The sequence below is a fragment of the Terrapene carolina genome, unplaced genomic scaffold, assembly GCF_002925995.2.
Source record: "Terrapene carolina triunguis isolate 2854851 unplaced genomic scaffold, T_m_triunguis-2.0 Scaffold96, whole genome shotgun sequence".
Classification (NCBI taxonomy): Eukaryota; Metazoa; Chordata; order Testudines; family Emydidae; genus Terrapene; species Terrapene triunguis.
Genome location: NW_020664447.1, coordinates 21,876,038 through 21,898,400, shown reverse-complemented (window position 1 = coordinate 21,898,400; position 22,363 = coordinate 21,876,038). Strand labels below are relative to the sequence as shown.

The following is a 22,363-nucleotide window of genomic DNA, read 5'->3' as shown; positions in this document are numbered from 1 at the left end:
AAAAAGTTAGTTTTGAAACAATATTTCCATTTTTCTGAAATGACGTTCGCAGACAAAAATTTCTATTTTGGAAAATTTGTTTTTGTGGGAAATTTCTTTATATAAAAAAACAAAAAAAAACCACCCCACAGTTTTGTCCAAATGATGTTTTTTGAAGGGAAACTTTCAACAAAATTTTCCAACCAGCTCTAATATCTGAATTTGAATCTACCTATTTCTCATTTCCTGAGTTTTCTTAAAAATTTCTGGTATTAAAAATTAAGGTAGGATCTAAACCCCACTCCCTGTGTGGAGGGAACCTGTTCTGTGCAAAAAGGAGGCTCGGTCACCTGCACATACAGTCTCCCATCCCATATTTTTAATGGCTCAATTACGCAAGATGCTGAGTGCTCTGACCACAATCGCAAAACACTTGAACACATGCTTAGCTTCAAGACTATGAGTAGTCCCATTTACTTTATATACCGCTGACTTCAACGGGACCACTCACATATCTAACAGTTAATCATGTGTTTGACTGCTTTGCTGGATCAGGGGCCAGAATGGTCAGCATCTTGTAGGATCAAGGCCTGTGGGAGATAAAAAGGGTGTTTTAAATTGTTGAGCACCAACTAACTTTATTCCAAAAATTACTTAAATATCTTAAATTTACAGTCTAGCAAAACAAGAAATGGCAGGCCATATCTTCATTCTCTCTCAATGCCAATTCAGGGATGCTACTCCCACAATTTTAGTCAAATGGGGTTCATCATTCGTTAGGGAACATCACAATTAAAGAAACAAAAAATCTATTAATAATGACTACCGACAAAAGTGCTGGTGTGGACAGTGCTGTCTATGGGAGACGCTCTCCCGCTGACATAGCTTCCATCACTCATTGGGGGTCATTTAATTATGCTAACGGGAGAGAGCTCTCCCATTGGCATAGAGCGGCTACACAGGAGACCTTACAGCGGTGCAGCTGCAGTGGTACAGCTCTGCTGCTGTAAGGGCCGTAGTGCAGACATAGCCTTATTGTCTCATGGATAACCATGAACAAAGGAATTTTGTTTAAGGGTTGATGAATCCTGTTTGGTTTATCACGGACAACCTAAATAGTTTATAAATGGGCAGAGTTAAGTAATCTTAACTAAGGTCCTATGAAATCCAAGTATTTGACTTGGTTAATTAAATGAAGCCAGTCAAAGTAGAGTCTTGTTGCAGGAAAATGAATGAAAATTAAGAATCTTACATTCAAATTAAATCCCATTATTTCTTGCAGTTTACCAAGATAAGCTCATGTTTCCTTTCTAGCAATATATAGTCTAAATATTCTTCCATTTAACAGGAGAAGCTGTTAATACCTTAAATTACAATACCATTTCACTATCCCACTAAAATTATTACAGAAAAATTTTAAAGCAAATCCTTTGGCACTGCTTTTGTTAACTCCGTCTCACCAATGATGCTGAAGTCTAGGTGATATGTGGCAGAAGCAGTGCTGCATTGGGAGGCTGTTTCTCCTTGATGCTGTGTTGTGGCTTCTTTGCCTTCTCAGCTATCTTGTTGCTGCTGCTGTTTGCTTGTAAAGAGGCGAACTGTGCTGAACTGAGTGCTGCTTTTACTCCCTCAGTTCAGAGAGGTTTATTTATACCTCTCTTCTCTTTCCATTATCTTTCTGTAGAGGGAAGAAACCTCTCTTTCAGGGGCTTGGTTGCTTCAGATATCAGTCTGTCATAGTTCAGTGCCTTAACAACTTTGTCTGATCTCAGTGTATATCTTCAGCTTATGAATATGCCGTATGCTACTGAATATGCAGCAGGATTGTAATTCTTCAACTTTATGGTTATTTTGCATTCGTCTTCGTGGTGGTAAATTAGCAGAACATCTTTAAGGATAGAATTTTAACTTTTTATTCAGTACATTTTTTGAGACCAATCCTTTGAACTCCACCAGGGCTTACAAGAAGTTGAAATTCGCTTTCAAATGAGTCCAAACACTATTTCCTCTGAGCTCCGAAAGTAATTTTTGTAAAATTAAACAGTTCTTAAGAGTAGGGATGTAAAATGTTAACCGGTTAAGCATTAGTTTTACCGGTTAACCCGCCTTAACTGTTTACCCCCGCACCGGCCGGATCGGCCCCAGCCGCATGCCAACCAGCCCTTTAATCAGTTAGCAGTTTAAACTACTAAAAAATATTTTGTTTAAACGGTTAACTTTTTAAATGGTATTTACATCCCTACTTAAGAGTGTCTTTGAAATTAAATGGTCATCACAGATGGTATTGTCTTTTTTTCTTACCATTCTTGGAGAGAAGGTTCTTGTCTTTGAGTTTGGTAACTAGTTGCTTAAGCAATGCCAGATATTAACTGGAGAATTCGTTATCAATATTTTATATTAAAATGGCTTCTTAGTAACCATTAGTAACCAGTTATAGCATCAAATTATCTTGTTATATTTGTACATAAAATATCTCACTATTCACTCAACCATGAAATCAGGTAGTTATATGATGGCTTGCATTTAGATGCAAAACTGCAAATATCTCAAAAACAATTTTATGCCATTTTAAGAATTTGAGAAGCAAAGGTTTTCTTTCACCTTAAACATGGAAAGGATGGAAGTAACTAATATCTTCTGTAAAATATTTCCCAATCAAATATTCTCCTTCAAAATTTAAACCATGAAAACTTCAGTGTTTACATAGGAAATCAACTTCAAGAAGGATATTTCTAGAATTCTGTGTGTGGGTTTAAACTAAGGTTTTTCTTTGCAAAGAGGAGGAATAAGAGACCCACTTTTCCCCCTTGGTTTATAGTTCTGATAACACATCCTAAGCATTATTACTTTTTGGAATTTTCTGAATAAGAACATCCTCACATTCTTTTACACAATTAGTACTCTTTTTCAAACAAACATCTTATAACATCTGTTGTCTTGAGATAAAGATCATATCTATAACAAACTGGTATCTTATACATGAGGGATGTGTCCTACTCTTTGATAAGGCGTATTTGTTGGTTTGTTTGCCTTTTTGACCGCATGGTTCCTAGATTTACAACCAGCCATTTGTAGTACATTTACAACTTGCAATTAAAGACTCCTATCAAATATTCTTACAAGGCAAAAATCACTAACACTGATGTACATCTTTCAAAAAATAGAATATTAACACAAAAAAGGTATACATTTGCATTCCAGCAACTGTGTAAACACAACTGGAAGTTTTAGGGATGTGTCACTCTGACACACGGGCCTTTCACATTGATAGAAAGGAATTTTTTTAGCTTGAACATTTCATATACAGTAACTCCTCACTTAAAGTCGTCCCGGTTAACGTTGTTTCGTTGTTACATTGCTGATAAATTAGGGAACATGCTCGTTTAAAGTTGTGCAATGCTCCCTTCTAACGTCTTTTGGCAGCGGCCTGCTTTGTCTACTGCTTGCAGGAAGAGCAGCCTGTTGCAGCTAGCTGGTGGGGGCTTGGAACCAGGGTGGACCGGCAGTCCCCCCATCAGCTCCCCACTCCCCTAAGTTCCCTGTGCAGCAGCTGCCTGTAGTTCAGCTGTCCCTCCCCCCACTGCCCTCTGCTGCTCCTGCCCTCTGCCTTGGAGCTGCTCCCTAAGACTCCTGCTTGCTGTGTGGGAGGGAGGGGAGAAAGAGGGGGGCTAATGCCAGGGTGTCCCCCTCCCCCCTGCTTCTGCACTCTGCTTACCCCATCTTCCATAGAGCAGGGGGGGACACACCAGGGCTGTAGAGTGGGAGAGTTAACCCTTGAGAGCTCAGCCAATTGGTAGTTCATCATTTAGCAGTAAGGGAAATATCCCACCCTCTGACTCCTCCACCTCAACCAAGCTTCACAATCGTCATCACTGTGCATCAGTATTAAATTGTTTGTTTAAAACTTATAGTGTGTGTGTGTGTGTGTGTGTGGTGTGTGTGTGTGCGCGTGTGTGCGTGCGCGCGTGTGCGTAGATATAAATATAGAGACTTGTCTGGTGAAAAAAAATTTGCCTGGAACCTAACCCCCTCATTTACATTAATTTTTATGGGGAAATTGGATTCGCTTAACACCGTTTTGCTTAAAGTCGCATTTTTCAGGAACATAACTACAACGTTAAGTGAGGAGTTATTGTAATTAAATAAGCAACTAAATATAAGCATGTAAGCTATTAGATGCTCCAAGCATTGTATGTATGAAAACAATTGTAAGTATCTCTTTGGAATTCAATAAAGGTGCAAGTAACAGGAATAAATTATAACCATTTTTGTATCAACGCTGAGGTCTATACCTACATCTCTGTGCATAAGTGATACGAATTTATCAGATATTAACAATGTCATGTACTTAAATATTATGGATCCACGACTCTGAAAATTTAGTAAAGTCCTTATTAAGGAGCAGCTTCTGCATACCTCTACCACACTTTAATTAGAAAAAAGGTAAAGCTCGTTATTTAGGAAACAGTCTAAATGGAGCAGAATATGGTCAGTCTGTTTATCGCTAGAAAGACACTGAAAAGAGTATTTTAGTATTTCACTGCTCAGAGCAGTTTGTTTTCAACTACTCCTGCTAAGTGATGGGCTGATTTTGTTCTGAAATTAACTATCTTCAAGATTAAACAAATCATTTTTAATGCCTATATACACATAATGCAAATATATTACATTCTAAAGTATTTTTCAGGATACCTTGGTTGTCAGACAAACACATAGGTCCATCTCTCTGATAGTTGGCCACACGAGTTCTGTAGGGACAATTCACAGGTATTTGTAGGTAGTTGGGTCCTAAACGGTGTCGGTGAGTATCGGGATATGAGAAAAGACGACCCTAAAATCACAATGACATGTTGTATATTCAACTTTTTTTATTTTTAGTCAGAGTTTAAGGCCAGAAGGGACCACTAGATGATCTAGTCTGAACTCCTGTATATCACAGGCCACCACGCAGCACCCTCATGCTAAACCCAACAACCTAAAGTAGACCAAAGTATTACAGATCACAGGAGACTAGACTATTGTGTGTCACGGGCAGAGAATAGGAGGACTGAGGTGTACCAATGCCTAAAATCCCCACAATGGCAGGGAAATTAAGTGAGATATACTCAGATAATCCTGGAAAGTGACTAGCATCCCATCCCACAGAAGATAATCAAAACCTCCCACAGTCACTGCCAACCTGACTTGGGGGAAAAATTCCTTCCCAACCCCACATATGGCAATCAGTTTGACCCTGGGCATATTTTTCATGACTACCTTTTGAAACTAACCACTGAAATACGCAGTTGTGTGATGAAATGCACATTTTGCAACATGGAAAATCATTTCATAATCCTTAATCCTCATAGATAAAAATTCAAAATGACAAGCTGTCCTGAACTTTCCAGGATTCTTTCTGAAATTCTGTTTGTGTCTCTCATAACCTCCATCCCCCTTATTTTTCTTTCATATTTCCATGACAATATTGCAGTGACTTTATTTTTTAAAAGAGGCTTTGGAGTAGGTAATGTGGCATAAGCATAAGTGACTCCTTACGTAATACCAGAAAAAAATTGTTTATTACTTTAGGGAAACAGAAATTAAAATCCCCACTGTAAACCAAACCAGGAAGGGGCTGACAGAAGGAGTGATCAAAAGAATGTCTAATCTGAAGATGAGAAAACTTGATATTAGCTCCACAACAATCACGTGCACTATTTACTATGGACTGCACCTAGCTCAAAAACTTACTAGTCAGTTAAAGCCTTTAATCTCTTATTGTTTAACTAATCACATCAATTTTGTAAAAAGAACAGGAGTACTTGTGGCACCTTAGAGACTAATAAATTTATTTGAGCATAAGCTTTCGTGGGCTACAACCCATTTCATTGGATGCATAGAATGGAACATGTAGTAAGGAGATATAGATACACATACAGAGAACATGAAAAGGTGGGAGTTGTCCTACCAACTCTAAGAGGCTAATTAATTAAGAGAAAAAACTTTTGTAGTGATAATCAAGATAGCCCATTACAGACAGTTTGACAAGAGGTGTGAGAATACTTAACATGGGGAAATAGATTCAATGTGTGTAATGGCTAAGTTATTCCCAGTCTCTATTCAAGCCTAACTTGATGGTGTCTAATTTGCATATTAATTCAATTTTAGCAGTTTCTCGTTGGAGTCTGTTTTTGAAGCTTTTCTGTTGCAAAATTGCCACCTTTAAGTCTGTTTAAGTCAATTTTGTAATTGATTAAACTAGTTTCCTTCCATTAAATCATGGAAACAGGGGAGTCTTAGAATCCCTATAGTTCTAGGAGTAAGTGTGTGTATTGAATGAAGTATCTGCGGAAAGTAGAAGCCTCCTAGAATTATGGTTTGGGAGAAAAAAGTTGACTCGCAAACCAGGTTAGAGAAGTGTACAAAAAAACCTGTGCTCAGAAATCAGAGACCTTTTAAATTATTCATAAATTAATTAAAAATATTTATACTTGAAAAAGCATAAATATATGCACACACACATTACTAGAAGTACTATCAGCAGCTACTTAAAATGGACTTCAATTAATTCTAAAAATTTGGGGGCTTGTTTTTGAGAAATGGCCTCTGATTTTGCGACTGGTAATAAATGCAGGTGTATTTTATACCACTTGAAGTGCAGTTATACACCACTGATATCAATGTAAGTGGCTGTAGACTGTAGCCATTCTAGGCTACACACTAATACTGTAATTAAATTACTTATTTCCAAATGTTTGAGACATATTGACTTGGTTGTTCAACATTTAATTAAAAAGCCTGACTAAAGAGAGAGAAGGAGTTAAGAGGTGAATAAGATGATTAGAGGAAAATGAAAAGCTCAGCATGACTCTGTGTCAGAGTAATATACTGAGCTGCTCTGTTTACCTGTAACATTTTATCAGGGCTAGGTTCAATGCCTGGTGGCATGTTGCTTGGATCAAAGGCTATTTGTTCTACCTCTGCAAAATAATTGACAGGGTTCCTGTTCAAGACAAGTTTTCCCACAGGAATTAGAGGATAGCATTTTTGAGGCCAAACCTAGAAAACATAATACATACACTGCGATTACTACATGTTATAAAACACAGCAAGAAAACAGATTCAACTACCTAATGCAGTCATTGTGCCTAGGATTTAATCTTGATAATGAATGATATTGGGCGGGGGGGGGGGGGGAGGGGAAATATAGTAGTACTTTCCATTATAAGCTTTTGCTTTCAGCAGTTTATAAATTTGCCAAATAGTAACAATTCAGGTGGAAATTTTCCATGCTGTCCCAGGCTGATTTATTAAAAAAAATAAACTATTTTTGCTCAAATTATAGATATATAGATATAGATATAGATATAGATAAACAACTTTCAAGAGGAACATTAAATAAAAGCATGCAGGGCTTGCCAATGTTAACATTTTCCCCTACAGTTCTTTTTTAAGCACTCTAGCCATTACCATGCTTTGAAGCAAGAACTTGATGATTGGCAGAGGATTAGACCGGATATCAGAGAGGTACATTTTACTGTTCCCCAGGAAAATCCACCCAAATTTAGCTAAGTTATGAGGCTCTGAAAAAAACACCCTGCCATCTGAACATGCTCAGAAGAGCTTGTCAGAAGCTTGCTGATACAATCATAGAACATGGTCCATCTATAAGAAGCATGCTCCCAGGCCCCTACACAGCTTCCTGTGTGGTAGGTACAGAGCTTATGCTTGAGTTGGGCCCCAGAAGCAGCAGTCATCCCATCCTTTTGTCCTCAGGGAAGTTGTGCTGAGCAAGGAAGAGACCATAAGTTCCAGTCTCAACTCCTCTTCCACTGACTGGTGTTAATGCTTCATTCTGCAAAGTCATCATTATTGATGAAGGCTTCATGCCACTATTTTACATGATAGGGTAACTGAGAGGCTGTTCAAGGTAGTTTCTATCAGAGCTGGGGAAAGAACTCAGGTTTCTAACATTGCATAGCCAAGCCTGATCCAAACAGCAATACAGCCTTTCAAAAAGAACCTTCCCAATCTATCTACTAGATCACAGCCCTGCAGAGCCAATACCAGAAACCAAGATTCCCAACTCCAAATATCTATTACCTACCTAGTTGCATAATCCACTGGCAAACTGTGTCACATCACCCTATGCTGTTTAATAGTCTTTTCCTGCTACCAGTTACTCCATCTCCAATGGTAATAGAGGTCTGTGGTATGGATCTAGAAATCCTAGGCTCAAATCCTGCTCATTACCCCATTTCCCCCCCTCTTTTTTTTTTTCTTGGAGCGGGGGTGGAAGGAGGGACAGAAATAGTTCCACAGGATGGAATTTTTCTCTTTATGAAAAAAAACTGAAAACACCTAGGAAATTACATGTTAAGGTTGCAAAGTCAAGCACTCAAATATTAGACAATTCCAGAATTAAGGTTGCCACATGGCCCTGTTTTGGCCCCATTGTGTGTATGCATTATGATATGTTCTTTATTCACATGATCACATTATTTGACTTTAAGATTCCATCCTCATTCAGAGCACATAATGAATAGTGAATGAAGAGGGAAGTAGTTAAAAAAAAAAAAAAGGATTTTTTTTGTGTTCAAGACATTAGACTGGGACCCAGGAAAGGAAGGTCTATTGTTGGCTCTGCCACACTCTTATGATGTGATGTTAGGACATAATGCATACGTGAAAGGGGAGAATTAAATTTGCACAAACAGCTTAATACTGGCATTTCCTATCTGACTGCTTGACTTTGTAACTTTAATATTTTTTGTATACACGCGCACATACATACATACACACACACACACACACCATAGTTAGTTACCTTAGTTATATCAAAAGGATTAAATGGGAACTTCTCTGCTTCTTCAAATGTCATAACCTGAATGTAGAAAGTCCAGGATGGACAGTTTCCATTGGCAATGGCATTGTAAAGGTCACGCAATCCATAGTCAGGATCAGTGGAAGCCAATCTTCCTGCTTCTTCGACAGAAAGGTTTTTGATGCCCTGATCAGTCTAATAGTAATTAAATGAAGAAGTGACACTCATTACCATTTGTAATTAAACAAAACTGGCTATGAAATACCACAGGAATAAAAAGAGCAAACTGAAGAACTATTAGACTGTTTGCATATTCCACTTTACATCTGAATTTCAGCAGGTAAATTAAATGCCACTCCACAGTACAATCTGAACATTGTCCTCTTTATTAATTTGAGCTCAGCAAGATAACAGAATATTTTTAAAATAATAAAATTAGGTAACTGTTTAATGTACTCTTTGTTTGGTAGAATCATAGAATATCAGGGTTGGAAGGGACCTCAGGTGGTCATCTAGTCCAACCCCCTGCTCAAAGCAGGACCAATTCCCAACTAAATCATCCCAGCCAGGGCTTTGTCAAGCCTGACCTTAAAAACCTCTAAGGAAGGAGATTCCACTACCTCCCTAGGTAACCCATTCCAGTGCTTCACCACCCTCCTAGTGAAAAAGTTTTTCCTAATATCCAACCTAAAACTTCCCCAACTGCAACTTGAGACCATTACTCCTTGTTCTGTCATCAGGTACCACTGAGAACAGTCTAGATCCATCCTCTTTGGAACCCCCTTTCAGGTAGTTGAAAGCAGCGATCAAATCCCTCCTCATTCTTCTCTTCTGCAGACTAAACAATCCCAGTTCCCTCAGCCTCTCCTCATAAGTCATGTGCTCCAGACCCCTAATCATTTTTGTTGCCCTCCGCTGGACTCTTTCCAATTTCCCCACATCCTTCTTGTAGTGTGGGGCCCAAAACTGGACACAGTACTCCAGATGAGGCCTGACCAATGTCGAATAAAGGGGAACGATCACGTCCCTCGATCTGCTGGCAATGCCCCTACTTATACAGCCCAGAATGCCGTTAGCCTTCTTAGCAACAAGGGCACACTGTTGACTCATATCCAGCTTCTCGTCCACTGTGACCCTTAGGTCCTTTTGTGCAGAACTGCTTCCTAGCCATTCGGTCCCTAGTCTGTAACAGTGCATGGGATTCTTCCGTCCTAAGTGCAGGACTCTGCACTTGTCCTTGTTGAACCTCATCAGATTTCTTTTGGCCCAATCCTCTAATTTGTCTAGGTCCCTCTGTATCCTGTCCCTACCCTCTAGCGTATCTACCACTCCTCCCAGTTTAGTGTCATCTGCAAACTTGCTGAGAGTGCAGTCCACGCCATCCTCCAGATCATTAATGAAGATATTGAACAAAACCGGCCCCAGGATCGACCCCTGGGGCACTCCACTTGAAACCGGCTGCCAACTAGACATGGAGCCGTTGATCACTACCCGTTGAGCCCGACAATCTAGCCAGCTTTCTATCCACCTTATAGTCCATTCATCCAGCCCATACTACTTTAACTTGCTGGCAAGAATACTGTGGGAGACTATCAAAAGCTTTGCTAAAGTCAAGGAATAACACATCCACTGCTTTCCCCTCATCCACAGATCCAGTTATCTCCTCATAGAAGGCAATTAGGTTAGTCAGGCATGACTTGCCCTTGGTGAATCCATGCTGACTGTTCCTGATCACTTTCCTCTAAGTGCTTCAGAATTGATTCCTTGAGGACCTGCTCCATGATTTTTCCAGGGACTGAGGTGAGGCTGACTGGCCTGTAGTTCCCCGGATCCTCCCTCTTCCCTTTTTTAAAGATGGGCACTACATTAGCCTTTTTCCAGTCAGCCGGGACCTCCCCCGATAGCCAGGAGTTTTCAAAGATAATGGCCAATGGCTCTGCAATCACATCTGCCAACTCCTTTAGCACCCTCGGATGCAGCGCATCCGGCCCCATGGACTTGTGCACGTCCAGTTTTTCTAAATAGTCCCGAACCACTTCTTTCTCCACAGAGGGCTGGTCACCTTCTCCCCCTACTGTGCTGCCCAGTGCAGCAGTCTGGGAGCTGACCTGGTTCGTGAAGACAGAGGCAAAAAAATCATTGAGTACATTACCTTTTTCCACATCCTCTGTTACTAGGTTGCCTCCCTCATTCAGTAAGGGGCCCACACTTTCCTTGACATTCTTCTTGTTGCTAACATACCTGAAGAAACCCTTCTTGTTACTCTTAACATCTCTTGCTAGCTGCAACTCCAAGTGTGATTTGGCCTTCCTGATTTCAATCCTGCATGCCTGAGCAATATTTTTATACTCCTCCCTGGTCATTTGTCCAATCTTCCACTTTTTGTAAGCTTCTTTTTTGCGTTTAAGGTCAGCAAGGATTTCACTGTTAAGCCAAGCTGGTCGCCTGCCATGTTTACTGCTCTTTCTACACATTGGGATGGTTTTTTCCTGCAACCTCAATAAGGATTCTTTAAAATACAGCCAGCTCTCCTGGACTCCTTTCCCCCTCATGTTATTCTCCCAGGGGATCCTGCCCATCAGTTCCCTGAGGGAGTCAAAGTCTGCTTTTCTGAAGTCCAGGGTCCATATTCTGCTGCTCTCCTTTCTTCCTTGTGCCAGGATCCTGAACTCGACCATCTCATGGTCACTGCCTCCCAGCACTTTTGCTTCCCCTACTAATTCTTCCTGGTTTGTGAGCAGCAGGTCTAGAAGAGCTCTGCCCCTAGTTGGTTCCTCCAGCACTTGCACCAGGAAATTGTCCCCTACACTTTCCAAAAACTTCCTGGATTGTCTGTGCACCGCTGTATTGCTCTCCCAGCAGATATCAGCGTGATTAAAGTCTCCCATGAGAACCAGGGCCTGCGATCTAGTAACTTCTGCTAGTTGCCAGAAGAAAGCCTAGAGGTCAGATTCTGTATTCCCCTTTATGCCACTCAAGAGGCATAGAAGGGGCATGAATGGAACAAAAACGTCCCCTAGGGTATATCCTCTGAAAAAGAGGGCTTCCTACCCAGCTAGAGCTGTTCTACACAAATCCACCCTCCCCTGTAAAGGGTGTTTTGGGGGTGAACAGAGGGCAAGAGGGAAGCAGTCTCTGGTGTTGAAAGACTGATTCAAAGTATGTTCTTGAGAATGGTGCTTTTTATTTCTGGAATATTTTTCAGTGCTTAGAAACTGCATTCTCATTTCGTTGTGTTTTGGAGTGAAGAATAAAGGCTCAGAGTTGCCTCAACAAAGCTAGGAAGGGCCCAAGGATTCAAAGGCCTACACTAGCAGTAGAAAAAGCAAGTTCTCAGGGAACCTCTTTTGGTTTTATACTGGGAATCAATGCAACAGCAATAGTTTCTGGAGCCTTAATTAGCTTAAGAGCCTAAGGACATTTCAGCACCATCTTGGACAGGCTAGGCCCTAAAACTCCCTTCTAGCCTGGGGACAGGGATCTGAGGGCTTTGGTTTCAAAGAGCTACCAAAACCAGAGCCCTTGAACTTGAGGTCTTTGGCTTGACTCCAACTGGAGCTACAACCACATTAGACTTAGTCTTATCTCTGGCAAGTGATGGTAAGAATTCAAATTGGCTCAGGGGAATCCTGAGGTGGAAAACTTTAGGTGCTAATGACAGCCAGTCCAGACCTTGCATGTAACCCAGACCATGGATCTCAGACGTTTCTGCAGATTTTGCCTGCTGAAATGTCAGCATTAGGAAGACCTGGAGCCTTGCTTGACTGATTTTATGGACTTCAGATGTGAAAGCCCAACACACTTAACACTCATCAGGAGATGTGATTCCCCTAAGCAAAAAGGGAGTAAGCACTGGACTCCAGAAAAATCCTGAATAAGAAGTGCATCTACTGAATCGCTCTCTGGACTATACCCTAGGCTGTATGAACCAAGGAACCAAGTGCATCACATGCACAAAATAGACTAAGATGCCATAAAAGTTTCTGAAATACACACAACCCGCCCCCCCCCCCAAATCCTTACTATACTAGAAATTATTCTTAGTACTTAAATAAATGTATATAAAGAACTTTAAGGAAAATAAAGTGTGATAGGGTTGGGCATGGGCATAGGTAGGATTCCTACATCTGCAATGAATGGCAGCAAGAAAGAAGTTCAGGATTGTTCCTCCCTTATACAACCTCAGACCCAAAGCCTACGGTGTCATAAGAGGGAGCTGCAGCAGACACAACCAGCATGGTTTTCCAGAAGGTTCTGGAAGCTCACCGTGTAACCACCTTGAATACCATAACTGGTAACATACCAAGGCCTTTGAAGAAGAATCTCTGCTAATCACAGCATATGGAAAGCAGAGTGGAAATCAAAGCAGGGACAACCTGGCCCTTTATATATGTTTAATGATAGATCGAAAAGATTCTTGTAATAACAGACAGTAAAGCATATGGAAAAACCTTTTATAGAGCTCTTAAATTCGACTATTACTCTAATGCCTGTAAAGAGCTTTCCTGAATGAGACCTGCAAGATTATATAATATTGCCAAGACTTGCATAAAAATTTGCAGAACCAACTATTGCAAAACATTTTGCCCTATCGTACTTCCAATTTATAATGGTGGATTCGTATTTAGCACAAAGTATTTCCAAGTAGGTAAACTTAAAACCAATACCTTAGCATGAAACTTGCAGTAAACGGCTTTGCCATGAGCATTAATCAGTTTAAAGGTATGGGATCCATATCCATTCATATGACGGTGTCCATCTGGAATACCACGATCACTGAACAAGAAAGATACCTGAATAAAAGGGATAGGCAATTCTAGTAATTAGTAAACTGATCCAATATAAAGTCATTAATCCATAAACAGCACACAGGCTCCTCTAATCAAAGGTATAAATGGAAATGGTCTTATACTGAAGACTATAATGACTGTTCATGTGCCAAGACCTGTTTGACTAATTTCTTGTTTGAAAACTTCTGAAACATAATCACAACAGCTCTAATAACTGGATCATTGAAGATGCTGAACATGCAATAAAGTTAAGTCTATATGAAATATTTAACGAGGAAGTGAAAGATGGGCACCAACCTAATGTGTGAGATTACCATGATTTTTTTCCCAGAGGAATAAGTTAGCTACTATAGTTTTAGAGCTAACTGTGACAACTTTTCCAGCAAGCACCATATTTTGAACTTAAAAAAAAATTAAAAAAAAAAAAAAAAAAAAAAGTTAAAATCCTGAACAAACCAGTTTTAGCAAAACCCTTCAAGGCAGAGTAATTCCATGCATAGCATTCAATAGCCACAGAAAATGCTGTTTGTTCTTGAATTTGGGGTTGCACAAAACCCTTTAATATCAAGCACTTTCAAAGTTACTGAGCTTTTCAACCTTTTAGAAATGTTTACTTTTACACTAACATTCCAAATGTATACCACACTCTTTATATACTGTTTTCTGACCATCATTGTTTCAGAAGAATTAAAATTTATGATGTGTGCTGATATCAACCCCTAAACATTTAGACAGGAAAAAATTACAGCTTTATACAGATTTAAAAGTATATCAGCATTATCTTCCCAGAAATATTTTTAAATTTTTTAAATGTTAATTTTCTTATACTTGGTTGACTAAATAGCAAGTCTTTGCTGTTTCAGAATGGTTCAGCTGCTTTAATTCAATATTAACATACTGATGGTCTTAAAATCTTTACTTTTGTGTTGGTCTGAGTAAAATACAGCCAAGAAAAATAGGGACACTAGATAATCATTTTAATCATTAGTTAACTTTACAGAAAAATTTAAGAAGACCCAAAACCTAGTAGTTACAGTTTAACAGGTGGCTAAAAGTATATAATTTGAGTTTCACTGTATTTCAGTTAACTGTTAATAATTTAAGATTATTATATAGCCTTATTGGCCCAAAAAGATATTACAAATTTCCAGACTGTCCAAGAAACTGAAATGTAAAAAAAAAAAAAAAAAACCATGACTTAATATACGAGTTCCCTGTTCATGGAAGAATAAGTTGAGTTCAAAACACAATAAGCTCCCACCTGGTGCAGAGATTCAGGGCGAAGGCTCCAGAAGTCCCATACCATGTCTGGATCCTTCAGATGAGTCTGAGGGTTCCTCTTTTGGCTATGTATAAAGGATGGAAACTAATTTCAAACAAACAAACAAAATTAAGATGAATTTACTGGAATTAAAAGTTTGAAGATATTGCAAGAACTGACAAAGTCCTCTACTATTATGCTCAGGGTCCCTTTACATACTACTAGCATTTCAAGAAAACAGATCACATAGTAGCTTGATATATAGAGTCGATTTCAGCCACAATAAATGGTATATGGCTCTTGACTTAAAGTACATTTTAAGCTACTGTGGGGCAAGTATGAAATCATCAGCACTTCAAGATGGTATTAGGAGTGACAGGTCAGAGTTAGAGGTGGGAGAAGCTGTAACAAAAGGAAAACAGAGCATTGAGGAGTTTTCAGCTTTGTCCAGATACTACCAGCAAAACGATTATGTTAATTTCGCCCTCAAGCCTGAACTGATGAAATATTTATATGAACAAGAATCAGCAGCATGATGAGCCAGCTGGTCAAGGAGTCTGGAAGTTCTAGGGTCCTTAGCCTGGAAAAGTCTGTACTGTGGGGCTGCCCTAGAGCTGCAAACCCTGGGAGCCGATCCCAGGACTACCTGGCTCTCAGCTCTGCAGTAGGGAACCGGGAAGCCCTGACAGCCCCAGTTCAAGTTCCAGGTGCCCTCCCGAGGAAACCCCAGCTAGAGCTAGGGTTTCCAAGGTTTTCAACATCACAGCTCCATGGCAGGGAGCCTGGAAACCCTGGCATAGCAAGGTTTTCCTGGAGTCACAGACCCTGGAAACCCTGGGGCAGTCCAGAGGGTTGAACTGCTCTGGAGCCATGGACTGTGGAAGCTCAGTTTCTCAAGCAGCTTGGCAGGGAAGCTGGCAGGGAACCAGGCAGGTTTCCAACAGACATTTCAAGTTTGATTGCAGGCTAAAACAGATGCCAGTTAAAGCCATTATTTTACTGTGCCTTTGAGTTCCTCTACGTTGTCACGAGGGAGCTTGGCAAGGAAGCATGTCACCCTGTCTGTCCCATGTAAGAAAGTCATACTTAGCCAGCAGGGCCGGACATAAGCCACTCGCAGCTGTAGCAATGCTGATGAGTAGGATTTCCACCTAGACAGGTTTAAGCATTTGGAGTCTTTGTCCTTCAGCATACTCTTGTTTGACTTTAGTTATTTCAACTATAATTGAAAAGTCAAAGGAGCCTGTGTTCTGGTGTAGAAGTACTCAAACCCCACAGAGGGTACCTGGTACCTCTTCTCAACATTCCACCATGATTTCGACAGCTTCCACCCCACCATCAACCTCAGCCTGGACCAATCTACACAGGAGGTCCACTTCCTAGACACCACAGTACAAATAAGCGATGGCCACGTTACCACCACCCTATACCGAAAACCCACCGACCGCTACGCCTACCTTCATGCCTCCAGCTTCCACCCCGGACACACCACACGATACATTGTCTACAGCCAAGCGCTGAGGTACAACCGCATCTGCTCCAACCCCTCAGACAGAGACCAACACCTACAAGATCTTCAGCAAGCAGTCTCAAAACTACGATACCCACACAAGGAAATAAAGAAACAAACCAACAGAGCCAGACGTGTACCCAGAAGCCTCCTGCTACAAGACAGGCCCAAAAAAGAAACCAACAGAACTCCACTGGCCATCACCTACAGTCCTCAGCTTAAACCTCTCCAACACATCAGTGATCTACAACCCATCCTGGACAATGATCCCTCACTTTCACAGACCTTGGGAGGCAGGCCAGTCTTCGCCCACAGACAACCCGCCAACCTTAAGCATATTCTCACCAGCAACCACGCACTGCACCATAACAACTCTAACTCAGGAACCAACCCATGCAACAAACCTCGATGCCAACTCTGCCCACATATCTACACCAGCAACACCATCACAGGACCTAACCAGATCAGCTACAACATCACCGGCTCATTCACCTGCACGTCCACCAATGTTATATATGCCATCATGTGCCAGCAATGCCCCTCTGCTATGTACATTGGCCAAACTGGACAGTCACTATGCAAGAGGATAAATGGACACAAGTCAGATATCAGGAATGGCAATATACAAAAACCTGTAGGAGAACACTTCAACCTCCCTGGCCACACAATAGCAGATGTAAAAGTAGCCATCTTACAGCAAAAAAAACTTCAGGACCAGACTCCAAAGAGAAACTGCTGAGCTCGAGTTCATTTGCAAATTTGACACCATCAGATCAGGATTAAACAAAGACTGTGAATGGCTATCCAACTACAGAAGCAGTTTCTCCACCCTTGGTGTTCACACCTCAACTGCTAGCAGAGCACCTCACCCTCCCTGATTGAGCCAAAGTCGTTATCTCCATACTGATTTATACCTGCCTCTGGAAATTTCCATTACTTGCATCTGAAGAAGTGAGGTTCTTACCCACGAAAGCTTATGCTCCAATACTTCTGTTAGTCTTAAAGGTGCCACAGGACCCTCTGTTGCTTTTTACAGATTCAGACTAACACGGCTACCCCTCTGTTTCTTCTCAACATGTTTTGCTGGTGGTGATATAACGGCCGGCATCTGCCACAGAGATTTCACTGGGTCTAGTAATCTCTCATTAATGGGGAGGATGATTCTGCAAGGACCAGAAGCTGATAGGATGTTGAATAGCTTGTGGGGCTTTTCTGAGATGACTGAAGTCTCGCTCTCTAGAGTCTCAGCAATCCACACAAGAAGCTTCTGGATAACTCTGAAGTCTTCCAGTACCAGTGCCAGGCATATCACTTCATCTGGCAATGATGTGGAAATATCCCTAGGAGGCAAGACAGGGTGTTGATTTTGTGCCCCTGGATGCCATTCCTCTTGATATTTCAGTGTTGGCAATCCAGCCAGGGAAGCTGCTGGAGCAAACCTCTCCCTTGATGGTGGATACAGATTTCTCAGTGCCTGTGAAAGTAGACCCAGGACCCAAATAGGCCCATGGTGGCATCCCATATGGGTACAGGTGACTGGACCAATTCCAATCTTGGGTGCTGCTGGTGGTTGGGGTCTGTAGAAGTCCACAGATCTCTTGGTGATGACACACCTGCAGACTTCAAAAGAGATGGTTTCCTGTATGATGACCGGGAAAAGCATGCCCCAGCGATGGTAAGGAGTAAGTAGACCTCCTCGGGGAGTGGCACTAATGAATAAGATGCTTTTGGTACCTGTGGCAGTGGATATCTTGGCACCGGGATGGACCTGGTTCAACCCAAGCCTCCTCCCCCAAGGCTGGGGTCAATGCCACTGGGAGCACCTTTGTCACTAGGGTCAATGCTGGTAATCTGCTGCATTGCAGTCTTCTCCCCAGCCCTGGATGCTGTGGGTTTCGAGAACTTATCAAGAAATGTTTTGCTTTACTAGTCCTTGTTGGAGGACACTGACCTTCTTCGGTTGCTCCAATCACCAAGGCAGGAGACTCCTTTCAGTGCACAACTTCTATGCCTGAAGTGTAGGTGTTTGCTTTGGTCCTGGTGCCAATGATGTCACCAGGTCTCTCTTTGGTGCTGATGTCTCGATAGTATTCTTAAGAGTCACTTGTCTGTTCAATGGGATGCTAGATGATGCAGGATTGTCTTTTATAAGGAGGATTTTGGAGCTCCTTTCCTCTGGATCTGATGAGACCTTCATGGACTGCTCTAGAAGGTGGTGATACAGCTTCACAACTTAAAAGTCCTTGAGGAGCAGGATAAGTATACCAAGCATCTTCTCAGAATATGAGATTTTCCTAGATGGAAGAGGCACCTATTATGCCTGTCCTTAAAGATAATTATCCCATCGCAGTATAGACAGGACTTGAAGCCTGCAGGTTTCGAGTCTGCCATTACAGAAATACTGTATAGGGCGGGAGCACAGAGAGGGGTGTCTGACCAAACAAGTCAAAACAGAAGATCATCCATAATTACGAAGATTTTTCAGAATATTAAGGAGTTTAGCCTGAGCAAAGAACCAGGGGGTTGGTCATCAGGTCTTTTTATGCCTTTATATGGGCACATAAGGAGACACAGGGCAAATACATGTCCCCTAGGCCTGGTCTACACTATGACTTATTCGGATTTAGCAGCGTTAAATCGAATTAACCCTGCACCCGTCCACACAACAAAGCCATTTATTTTGAAATAAAGGGCTCTTAAAATCGATTTCTGTACTCCACTCCGACGAGCGGAGTAGCGCCAAAATCGATATTGTCATTTCGAATTAGTGTTAGTGTGGCCGCAATTCGATGGTATTGGCCTCCGGGAGCTATCCCACAGTGCACCATTGTGACCGCTCTGGACAGCCATCTGAACTCGGATGCACTGGCCAGGTAGACAGGAAAACCCCCGCGAACATTTGAATTTTATTTCCTGTTTGCCCAGCGTGGAGAGCACAGGTGACCACAGATAGCTCATCAGCACAGGTAACCATGCAGGCCGATAATCGAAAAAGAGCACCAACATGGACCATACGGGAGGTACTGGATCTGATCGCTACATGGGGAGAGGATTCAGTGCTAACAGAACTTCGTTCGAAAAGACGAAATGCCAAAACTTTTAAAAAAAAATCTCCAAGGGCTTGATGGAGAGAGGCCACAATAGGGACTCAGATCAGTGCCGCGTGAAAGTCAAGGAGCTCGGACAAGCCTATCAAAACACAAAGGAGGCAAACGGTCGCTCCAGGTCAGAGCCGCGGACATGCCGCTTCTACACCGAGCTGCATGCAGTTCTAGGGGGGGCCGCCACCACTACCCCACCTCTGACCGTGGATTCTGAGGCGGGGGTAATCTCATCAGCTACACCTGAGGATTCTGCGGACGGGGAAGAGGAGGAGGATGAGCTTGCGGAGAGCACACAGCACTCCGTTCTCCCCAACAGCCAGGATCTTTTTCTCAGCCTGACTGAATACCCTCCCAACCCAGTATCCAAGACCATGACCCCATGGAAGGGACCTCAGGTGAGTTTACCTTTTAAAATATAAAACTTGTTTTAAACGCAAGCGTTTTTTAATTATTACTTTGCCCTGAGGACTTGGGATGCATTCGCGGCCAGTACAGCTACTGGAAAAGTCTGTTAACGTGTCTGGGGATGGAGCGGAAATCCTCCAGGGACATCTCCATGAAGCTCTCCTGGAGGTACTCCAAAAGCCTTGCCACAAGGTTTCTGGGCAGTGCAGCCTTATTCCGTCCTCCATGGTAGGACACTTGACCACGCCATGCTAGTAGCAAATAATCTGATATCACTGCATGACAAAGCCTGGCAGCGTATGGTCCCGGTGTTTGCTGGCATTCAAGCAAATCCGTTCTTTATCTCGCTGTGTAATCCTCAGGAGAGTGGTATCGCTCATGGTAACCTGGTTGAAATACGGGAATTTAATTAAGGGGACAGAGGTGGCTGTTCCTACTGGGCTGTTTGCCTGTGGCTGAAAAGAAATCCTTCCCTGCAGTTAGCCGAGCAGGGGTGGGGGGAGTGGGGGTGGGGGGAGAATTGGCCCTGAGCTTTTCGCGTTTGGCTAGCAGGGATCTTCCCTGATACCAGCCACACGGTGGGGGGAGGGATAAAGCGATCATCCAGAGAATTGGATGGGGGGGGGGGTTAGTTTGTTTTCTGCTGCTGAAGGTTAACAGGAAAACCGCGGCACTCAACGGGCTTTGCTTGGTATGTGGGAAAGGAGGGCGCAGAAGCCGAAAGACAATGGCTTACCATGGCCGCATGCAAGCCGAATTCTGTTGCCTGGACCTGCGTCTGTGATCTCTAGCAGCAAAGCCACAGGCACTCAATATTAAGAGGCAAAATGCGACCTTGCACAGAAATCACATGTGCTATGTAATGTGAATAGTGTTGGTCACCGTGAAAGAGTATAAGCATTGTTCTGTAAAATGTATCTTTTTAAAAAATTCTCTCCTTTTTTCCCCTCCCTCCAGCAGCTGCAAATTTTTCAAGCCTCCCTCCTCCATCCCGAAGGCTATCTCAGATAAGACGTCGGAAAAAGAAGACGCGAGACGAGATGTTCGTGGAAATCATGGAATCCACCCGCAGCAAAAGAGCTCATCTGAATGAGTGGAAGGACACGGTTTCAAAGTATAGGAAAGATGCCAGTGAACGTGAGGACAGGAGGGACCAACGTGAGGACAGGAGGGACGCTCGAGATGAGAGGTGGCAGCAGGAAGATCAGAGGAGGCAGGATGCAATGCTGGGGCTGCTGCGTGAGCAAACAGACATGCTCCAGCGTCTGGTGGAGCTTCAGGAATGGCAGCAGGATAACAGAGTGCCACTACAGCCCCTGTATAACCCCCCCCTCCCCATAGCCTCCTCACCCAGACGTGTAAGAACGCGGGACGGGGGGAGGGGGAGGCTCCGTACACCCTCCCATTCCACCCCAGTGGACAGCCCAAGCAAAAGGCTGTCATTTTTTTTAAACCTTTTTTTAGTGGCCTTTTCCTTCCCGCCAATCCTCCTCCCAAACCCCACCCGAGTTCTCTCCCTCTTTTTATAATCAATTAATAAAGAATAAATGATTTTCAAACGATAGTGACTTTATTTCCTTTGAAAGCAAGCTGGGGGAAGGGGGAGAGTGGGTTGCTTACAGAGAATGAGTCAATAAGGGGGGCGGGTTTTCATGAAGGAGAAACAAACAGAAATTTCACACTGTAGCCTGACCAGTCATGAAACTGGTTTTCAAAGCTTCTCTGATGCGCAGCGCTTCCTGGTGTGCTCTTTTAATCACCCTGGTGTCTGGCTGTGCGTAATCAGCAGCCAGGCGATTTGCCTCAGCCTCCCACCCCACCATAAAGGTCTCCCCCTTACTTTCACAGAGATTGTGGAGCACACAGCAAGCAGCAATAACAATGGGGATATTGGTTTGGCTGAGGTCTGAGTGAGTCAGTAACGATCGCCAGCAACCTTTTAAACGGCCAAATGCACATTCTACCACCATTCTGCACTTGCTCAGCCTGTAGTTGAACAGTTCCTGACTCCTGTCCAGGCTGCCTGTGTATGGCTTCATGAGCCATGGCATTAAGGGATAGGCTGGGTCCCCAAGAATAACTATTGGCATTTCAACATCCCCAACGGTTATTTTCTGGTCCGGGAAGTAAGTCCTTTGCTGCAGCCGTTTAAACAGATTAGTGTTCCTGAAGACGCGAGCGTCATGAGCCCTTCCCGGCCAGCCCACGTTGATGTTGGTGAAATGTCCCTTGTGATCCACAAGTGCTTGCAGCACCATTGAAAAGTACCCCTTGTGGTTTATGTACTGGGTACCCTGGTGCTCCGGTGCCAAGATAGGGATATGGGTTCCATCTATTGCCCCACCACAGTTAGGGAATCCCATTGCAGCAAAGCCATCCACTATGACCTGCACATTTCCCAGAGTCACTACCTTTCGTAGCAGCAGCTCAGTGATTGCTTTGGCTACTTGCATCACAGCAGCCCCCACAGTAGATTTGCCCACTCCAAATTGATTCCCAACTGACCGGTAG

General features: G+C 42.6%; 1 protein-coding gene across 1 annotated transcript in view; it reads right to left on the bottom strand.

Annotated features, from left to right (window-relative positions):
- Positions 1 to 22,363, bottom strand: part of CAT (catalase) — a 41,535-nt gene that overhangs the window by 5,575 nt on the left and 13,597 nt on the right. The window contains exons 5-9 of the mRNA XM_026651458.2: positions 14,834 to 14,938; positions 13,450 to 13,575; positions 8,786 to 8,977; positions 6,865 to 7,017; positions 4,672 to 4,810 (exon numbers count right to left, since the gene is read on the bottom strand). Coding sequence (XP_026507243.1) covers positions 4,672 to 4,810; positions 6,865 to 7,017; positions 8,786 to 8,977; positions 13,450 to 13,575; positions 14,834 to 14,938 — 715 coding nt within the window. The remainder of the gene's footprint in view (positions 1 to 4,671; positions 4,811 to 6,864; positions 7,018 to 8,785; positions 8,978 to 13,449; positions 13,576 to 14,833; positions 14,939 to 22,363) is intronic.